A 9493-nucleotide genomic window follows, 5' to 3' on the forward strand; every position below is an offset into this window, starting at 1 on the left:
CAACCATCAACCTACCCTGACAAAACCACCTCTAAACCATGTCCCTAAGTACCACATCTACTCTTTTTTCAAACACCTCCAGGGATGGCGAATCCACCACCTCCCTGGGCAGCCTATTCCAATGTCTAATAACCCTTTCAGTGAAAAAACGTTTCCTGCTATCCAATCTAAATCTCCCCTGACATAGCTTGAATCCATTTCCTCTTGTCCTATCACTTGTCACCAGGGAGAAGAGGTCAGCCCCCACCTCTCTACAACCTCCTTTCAGGTAGTTGTAGAGGGTGATAAGGTCTCCCCTCAGCCTCTTCTTCTCCAGCCTAAACAACCCCAGTTCCCTCAGTTGTTCCTCATAAGGCTTGTCCTCCAGACCCCTCACCAGCTTTGTTGCCCTTCTCTGGACACACTACAACACCTCAATGTCCTTCTTGTAGTGAGGGGCCCAAAACTGAACACAGTACTCGAGGTGGGGCCTCACCAGTGCTGAGTACAGGGGGATGATCATTTCCCTAGTCCTGCTCACCACTCTATTCCTGATACAGGCTAGGATACTGTTGGCCTTCTTGGCCACCTGGGCACACTGATGGCTCATATTCAGCTGTCTGTCCACCAACACCCCCAGGTCCTTTTCTGCCGGGCATCTTTCGAGCCACTCTTCCCCAAGCCTGTAGCGCTGCATGGGGTTGCTGTGACCCAAGTGCAGGACCCGACACTTGGCCTTGTTGAACCTCATACCATTGGCCTTGGCCCATCAGTCCAGCCTGTCCATTCAAAAGTATTCAGAAGCATAAGATTAATACATTATTTATTTTGAAGTTAAAAGTGGCTGATTACAATGAACATCCACAGAGAGAGGACTCTCATTGATGAGAATGCATTCTCAGGATTCTTACTGATGAAATACCTGGAAACCCCTTCATGGAACAGCAACATTGAGCATTGCAGCACAGCATGGGTCATGCCACAGGCAAAGACTGTAAAGTAAGCTGGTTGACTTCATTCTTTCTGCTGTAATGATGTAAGAGAACCTCTGTGAAGTACAGGGTTTCTTTTTAAAGACATTTAGCTGTAAACTTTACTTAACTAAACAAACTAACTGCCAGGTCACCTGTTCATTACAATAATCAAGACTGAGGATTTCAGTATAGCTAAAGAGTACTGTGCTCAACTATGACGACCAATTCCTCTCCATGCTGCTCATTCAGCAAAATGCATGCTGCAGGCTTAAATTCAAATGACATGTAGCCAATACAGTTTTGGTTAAATATTACATCTAAATCATTTGTGGACTTTTGTTAGAACTACAGAACAGTATAAACCCATAAATTGCATCACATTTTTGATTATTTGGTTGTTGACTGACCCCAAAGAATGTATCTGACAAGTAAAACTTCCTTGAAGCACAGTAAGAAGAAAAAAAAAAAAAAAAAGTCTTTCTCAGTCTCAAATTTCCTGCCATTCCCTGGGAAAGATCAGTGAGATCTAATATTGCACATTATGTGGTCCCTCAAGCCCATCTAAATAATTTCACACTTCAGAGGATAACAGGAGAGGAAGTGAGATCAACTCCAAAATGACAAGTCTTACTGAGAGACCATTCACATTTGAAACAGGAGTTTGCCTGTACACAAATTTGAGAGAAAATGAGAGCAAGGCAAGCGTATTAACACCACCTCCCCCAAATGCCCTCCAGGTTCCAGCTACTTGTGGGTCATCAGTTTCCTCACACAGAAATAATTTCTTTCATGTAATGCCCTACAACAGATTTTTCTTCCACTAGTTCACACAGTCATTCATTGAACCCAATTATCCCCTATCTACAGCATCCTAAAGAGTTCCACAGCTAACTACTTTATCTCATATATATTCATGCCCAAAACAAAACAAAAAGCCCTCGATTTTTGGGAGCTGAAATGATAGGCCTACTTCATGATTTTTAATACTGGATTTGTTTACAGGATTACAGTGCACAACAGAGACTGTCCAATCTAGGTTTTTAAACACAAAGAATATAAGTTTTGAACATTTAGCTGAAGTATCACTTAAATACCACAATCTACTTCTGTATAGCACGCTTTCCAGAGCACTGTATTATAGGACAATGAAACCAGTGCAGAAAATAAGCCTTCCGATTTAGTAGAGTGCTTATGGCACACATTTTAAGAGTGAATTAATCCCAGCCCTGCCACTAACCTGTTGTGACACTCGGAGCTTTTCACTTCACCTCACTATATATTCGTTTTTTCCATTGTACAATAGACATAATGATACTTTGCCTGCTTTTTGAAGCCTTTGAGAATTGCAGCAATAAAGTACTACATAAAAAGAGATACGCATTTACATTGAAATGCACCTATTCACAAAGAGCCATCAATTTCCAACTCACTAGTTAAATCATCTTTATAAGCATTCATTCACAAAAAGCATATGAAAAATTTACCTGCTCATTTTTGCAGATCCACACAGTATTCCCCTGAAGTAGAATAAAGATTTTGGCTTTGTATCCTTTCAGCTCAAGATATCCGCTTTTCTCAGGGGCCACAGAAGTTCGAGACTGAGTGTTATTATCAGACTGTGATTTCAAGGCACTGAGCATCGTATTAACCCAGTCATTCCTTTCTTCTAAACAAAAAAAAAAAAATTAGACAAAGATACATGGTTAAGCAGCAGCTCATTCTTCTCTACACATCGGTTTTCCTGTTCTTCCTACTATGCTATGCTGGTTGATGGTACAGCTATATCACATCCGAGAGAACATCCACCTTGAAGAGGAGGTGTAAACAAAAATAACACGAGAGTCCTTATCAGTGGAGATGTTAGCAAAGACAGCCATTCAATTAACTCCCAACAATCAACAGACAAATTGAAATTTATACAAGCTGATCATCAAGATTCTTAAAATCATGACTACTCGTTCTAAGATGCTTAATTCCAGACAGCTTAAACACTGAGGTGGTAGACAGGTGGCATGTTCACCTTCTGGAAGCCAGATCAATGGGCTCAAAGTTATGTAAGCACCTTCTGGAAGCCAAATCAATGGGATCAAAGTTATGTAAGCAAAAACCGAGGAACCTAAATATCGTCTGTCACTGAAGAGGCAAGCCATCACCAATGCTATTCTGTGTTTGGCTGTGCTTTTAAGCAAAAACACTTGGCGATTTACAATCTATTCCATTAAGGCGTAGTGGTTAAGCTTGATATTGTCAAGGGTACGGAGTAATCAAGAAAATGCATGTTTGAATACCTTTGCATGCATTATTAATTTAACATCTTACAAACACATGAACTCAAGTAGGTGAAGTAATAAAGTTCCACTCAGTCCCACTCACTACGTTCAGATATTTCACCAGACTAAGATCGATATACTTTAATGCTGAATGCTCCGAATGAATTAGGCTTGCCCCACGTGATTGGAACATCATGAATGTTTCAACTCTCTGCTCTAAAGGATTCAGGTCATAAATTATACTGGGGGGAGGAGGTGAGAGAGAGGGACAGTTCTATCCACAGTATATATAAAGTTGATACAATCAGGGCCGAACACTGCAAAAGCCACCATTAAAACAGCAACCTGCTTACTACATAAGTGTCATGTGTGCAATAAGAAAAAAATACACTAACTTAAGCATCAGAAAATAGTTTGAAGAGGAAGATAGCACTGCAAAAGACTAGCATAGTGGAAGGCGATCCAAGCGCTTCTCTTAGAAGTTTTGTTTTAATACACAGTCTAAAGTACTGTGAAAAGATCACTGGAATATCTCGATATAGTTGAGGGCAAATTACTCAAAAAGTTGTGGTGTTTGTTTTTTTTTTTTTTAAAATGGTATTTCACTCCAATTAAACTGCATCTGATCAGGTTATGCTCTAATTCATTGCTGCCACCCAACTACTTAATTTTTTGCCCCCAAATGCCCCTAAACTTTCCAAAGCAATATACATAGATTTTTTTTTTCCCTATAGATATTTAAATCAATCCCAAACCAGCATACTCTTCATATACCAAAAAATAATACATTAGAGCACTGAAAGCCAATAAAATGAGCACTATAATCCACTGATTGCAGACCAACGTTGGTACCAAGGGACACAGGTCAGCGAAGACAATGATAGCATTCTTATTTTGATACTCCAGCAAAAAGAAAGCAGAGTTAATAAATAAGGCACACATGATGAAATATGTACAAAAGTCCTCATTTCAAAAAACTTTGAAAAGAAGTTAAGTAGCCTTTGAATAGTTCCGGAAAAATTCCCAACCACAAATCCACAGAAGGAATAGCATCAAGTAACAGTTTGTGCACGTAATAGAAAGCAAGCAGAGTTATTTACATAATTTACTATGAATACATCATCCAGGTCTGGATACAGTAAGGACCAAATTACCTGTACAACACACATTTCTAAGCTTAAGCGAACAGCCTTACAGACAGGCCACTATGTCCAATGATGGTTATATACTAAATAAAAACACAATTTTGTGCATAACAAGTGGTTGTTCCAAATATAAAGTTGTTAATGTTTTTATAGTATTCAAAGGCAATGGTTCATAAAGCAGATTACAGACCTACAAGATGTACTGCACTAGGATGGTTATGTTCCAATTTATAAAAAAATAAAAAAAATTTGGAAGAGAAGGGCAAAAATAATAAAAATAGACATACTTTTTAACTCAGTTAAGGGCATAAAAATGCCTGAAATGATTTGAGCCAAACCTGATAAGAAGGATTTGTTCACTGATGCTGCGCTCCTGTTACAGCCTGCAGCAAATGTTTACAACCAAGCTATAACCCATAAAAATGGGATTTGATAATGGAAATGCTGAGAGACCCTTAGCTATAATGGATCTGGCATGTACTGCTGTAAATACATATTGCATATCTTTTTTTTCCTAGGTATTCCATTTTATTTGATTGTTTCCATAAATAAGTCATACATGCACTGATATTGATTCCACATATTACAGCTGTAGGTTGATAAAACATTAAATTAGAAGGCATGCTACCTTCCTTACTACAATTTACATTTGTATTCTCTATCAATACATGGCTACACACTACAAGGCAGTAAATAAAGACACACAGAAAAACCCAGATTTCCTTTGATCACAGCATCACATTCAAGCCATCAACTTCATTGTTGCTCTCTGTCAATTTTATATCAAGTGGTGACTTGGAGCAGATGGCTGAGAGTACACAGGCTACAAGAGCTGCTAGTGAGACCTGAGGAACAACCAGAAAAATTCATCTTTGGGAAGGATGGGGGAGGAGGCAAAGCCTACAGTTATCTCTAGTTTCACTTTATAAGCCCAAAACAGCTGGATTCCAGAAATATTCCTACTAATATAACAAGTTATATTTCACAAATTTAACAGCAGCGGCTACATGGCTTTTTGGTAATCATTAGAAAAAACACGTGTTCTACTTACCTTCTTTATCCACACGGAAGACAAAAGTCCTATGGGATGTGACAACTTCAAATTTATTCTCCCCGTGAACTCTTACTGTTGCTATAGCAGAGAGCAGTATTATTCCCTTTGAGAACACTTCCTATCATAAGAAAGCAATAGAAATAGTTAATAACTCTTGTGGAATGTTAAATGGCTCTCAGGTAATATTACTTGCCATGATGTTTAGGAAGTTCACATACACACTCTCTGTTCCTAAAAGTTCACCGCACTATTAATAAAACTGCATCAATAAGCAAACCACTTCACTACCTACACATCACCAACTTCACTGTTCTGGGTCTATGCACACCTACTGCCTTCTAAAATAGAGCACAATCCCACGGTGAGATAGAATACATATATTTGAGATACCACTTCATAAATTGTCTCATGACACTAATATTGCAAAATGTCACACACTCTTAAATTTACAATTTTATGCCAAAGTAAATTACATTGACTATCTCACAGAACCATATAATAATATAATAATTATACTTGTAGAACACAATCAGAAAAGGGAAAAAATTGTGCCTTCTCCAGGCAGAAAATTCCGAAGAATTTTTCTGTTCCTTCCCAACTCCTTCAGTGGCTAGCCAATAAGAAAAGTAAATTCACTGATTTTATCCCTAATTTTGAACTCAAATGGGGTCATCACTCTGGAAAATCCCATTGCACTGTCATCGATAACAATAATCATCTAGCTTGGATCAGGTATGTACTTTTCTGCTATATGAGGTAGGAGGCGGACGATCCCTCAAAAACATTTGGTGTTAGAGCAGATTTTACAAAAATTTGCTAATTTTTAACTAGGAATCAGGACAACTGAACTGAACACCAAAGCAAGACAGGAAAAAGGAATTACTAGAAGTACTTTCTTCAAGTGGCTCATCTTTTAACCCAGTTAACCCAAGTATTCCATATATTGCGGGGGGGGGAGGGGAACTCAAGCAGATGTGCAACACTTCAGAAATACTTCTTCACAATTCCTGGCTTCCAGAGTTAATACTGCTGCTATTGTCTCCACTACACTTTGATCAATTGGTTTTCTGACTAAGACAATTCAGATATACTGCTAAGATTTATGATCCAGATGCAGTAATAGTCCAAGAGTCAGCTCCCCATAAAGATTTTGTACTGCAATAACTTTCCTCCCAAAATATAAATTATTATAATAGACTATACAAGGACTTAAGGAACCACTATGAATGCTAAGCATGAAGGATACACAGGATCATTTTGTTTTTGTTTACTGAGTTTAATATACTACTGATTTTCACCAAAGTCACACTCTTATGTTATTTCACTTCTAGGTACTAATATACATCAGTGAATGCAGCTTAGCAAAACAATGAATAGAACTACTGAAATACAGATGAAGCGAACATGTTACTATCATTACATGCAAGAACTACTCTGTCACTCAATGATCTTAGCATTGCACATCTATTTTCATTATGGCTATATTTATTAGAAGAGAGATTTTAACATATTTGTTAATAAGGTTGGATATTATGTTAACTACTGATCCTTCACAATGGCAAAGCAAACTTACTACATATGTTATTTCTAAAGGTGTTCAGATATAATTATATTACGGTGTTTGCAGGCATCTACTGGCTGTATTTGGTACTGTAAGAGAATAATTCAGACTGCTGGAACCTATTTTATTTTATTTGCTTAAAAAAACCCAACGTCAGTTTCCCTTTAACCTGAGCATAGTTTTGGTTTTGTAATTTAAGCAATCATCCTTTTTAAAGCTTTGATCCTGGAGACATACAAATTTTCAAATACAATTTAAACCATAATAATTTCTCAATCTTTTTTCTGCAGCAGCTTCTCTTTCATGTGCAAGAAATAATGCCTACTATTAAAAAGTTCTTGTTGATCAAGACACAATTTCTCTCTTTGAAATACTCCAGACTAGAAATTAGGTGAATTATTTAAGAATATAGAAAACAAAAACAAATAATCACAGCTGAGAACCTCACAGATATTTCTTCTGTTACTGAGAGGTGTACACTAGTTTTAGCGCTGCTAAAAAAAATTCTCTGACAGAACAACTTTCTAATGAGGGGGAAAAAAATGGTATTTCTTGATATTAGCTGCTTTGATGAAAACTTTTATTTTCAAATACAGCCCAACAGAATTCTCCTTGACAGTTGTGTTCCAGAGCTGGGCTAAAGATCCTGGAAAACACCGTTTTGCTTTGGCTTTCCTTCCACAACAGATTAAATATGACCTATTTCAAGAATGACAATGATCCACCTCTTTCACAGATAATTTTGTTATTTGTTATGCTCAAATGCAACATAACACTAGAAAATATTGAATTTCTCCACATGAAATGGCAAGACTTCTTCCTAAATCACCAATATATTTGTCAGGGACCCTAAGATGTTTTTAAATAAAAACTTCCAACAGAATCAGCAGGTTTTGCCTTACTATAAAGTGTATGTTAGAGCACTAGAGTTCTCCTGCCAAAAGTAGGAAGAAATTTGAAAAAAAACCTGTGCACACTGGGCAGCTGAAAAGAATTCTCAAATTCTATCTTCCCCTCTTCAGTTTGCTCTCACTTCAGTTAACCACATTCTGTTATGACAAAACCACACGGGATGTTGATCTGACCACATCAACTTGCTCAGGACCACGAGCATAGAAGAAGTGAGCAGTATCACAGATTCAAACAAAAATTGTTCCTAGGTCCTATATGCAGATATAAAGTGAAGAAGAGATCTCTATTGATTAGACGTTGACGTACAACTAGACCAAGGTGAGAGAAATATTCAGAAAATTAAGGTTTAAATCATTCAGAGAAGCATTTAGACAGGCTAAGTACACATTTTCAGGAATACTACCCTCTGTGCCTTCCCTCCCCATCCTCCACTTGTTTCACTCTTCATTAGCCATGTAGCATACTTCCCCTTCTTGAGAATCTCACTCTTCTCAAGTTCCTAATTTGAATGGCAAATACTGGTATTTAATATTGGTAGTGTTTCTGAGTAAAATAAAAAGTTTCTTTCCTCCGAGTCTACCATTCTCTGCTTGTAATAATAAAAAAAAAAATATCCGAGTACAGATTGGTTTCCTTTTCAGAACAACTTTCAATTGATATGTGAAACCAAAAGTATAGCAATTCCTTTATAACACACTTGTCTGTGTAGGAACGTCCTTGGACAAACACACATTAGAATAGACTGATGCTGCCATTAAGACCTAAAGTTTAAATAACTTCCCAATTTAAATATATATATGTATAGCTAGCCACATAGCTAGAAAGAGGGACCCAGTGCCTCGCAATGAACTATCCCTGTCATTTACCAGAACTGGCTCCTGAGCTGCATGCAGGTCTTGATGGGTCTGCAAATAGTTGCTCACCATGTCAAGGTAACTACACAAGCAACAACAGAACACCTCTGGGTGTGGGAGCAGTGAATCAGCAGAGACCACTTGATCAAAAACTCGTGTTCCCCAGTGACACTACTGCTCACCCAACACAATCCCACTGTGCACTGAGAACTACTGGTAGCCAACTATGTTTTCCTGCTATCTACAGGCTAGTCAGAGTTTCACCAAATCCTCAGTTCCCAGAATTTATTCAGGCCTTGCAGTTCTCAGGCATACAAAAAGTTCTTCTTATATGACTCATCAAGTTAACATGTCAGACACCCAAACTTGGTCAAACTGTATACACACACAGACCAACCAGCATCTTTCCATCCCAGGAGGGAGGTTTTGTACTCAGACTCCAGGAAAAGTGAGATAAAGAGGCTTCACACCAAAGCTTTTGCAAGCTCCTGATAGTCTAACCTATCACAGAGACCTTTTAAAGAGAAGACGCAGAGTTGGTAGCTTTCTATGCATCGTGTGACACACTAAATATTCCCCTGAGCAGAAGGGAAGATTTCTGGAATCTCCTATGACAGATGAATATAACAAGTACTTTTCTAGAGTAATTGACCTTCAAGGAACCTTTTCAGTGACCTTCAAAAAAATTAAAAATCCCCAGTTGCAGATACAAGATTTAAAATTCTGTATTAGCATTTCTTTCCC

General features: G+C 37.9%; 1 protein-coding gene across 1 annotated transcript in view; it reads right to left on the bottom strand.

Annotated features, from left to right (window-relative positions):
• Positions 1 to 9493, bottom strand: part of ARAP2 (ArfGAP with RhoGAP domain, ankyrin repeat and PH domain 2) — a 136528-nt gene that overhangs the window by 106575 nt on the left and 20460 nt on the right. Inside the window, exons 7-8 of the mRNA XM_009886812.1 lie at positions 5420 to 5540; positions 2438 to 2619 (exon numbers count right to left, since the gene is read on the bottom strand). Of these exons, the coding sequence (XP_009885114.1) occupies positions 2438 to 2619; positions 5420 to 5540 (303 nt within the window). The remainder of the gene's footprint in view (positions 1 to 2437; positions 2620 to 5419; positions 5541 to 9493) is intronic.

This window comes from Charadrius vociferus, unplaced genomic scaffold (genome assembly GCF_000708025.1).
Source record: "Charadrius vociferus isolate BGI_N301 unplaced genomic scaffold, ASM70802v2 scaffold186, whole genome shotgun sequence".
Lineage (NCBI taxonomy): Eukaryota > Metazoa > Chordata > Aves > Charadriiformes > Charadriidae > Charadrius > Charadrius vociferus.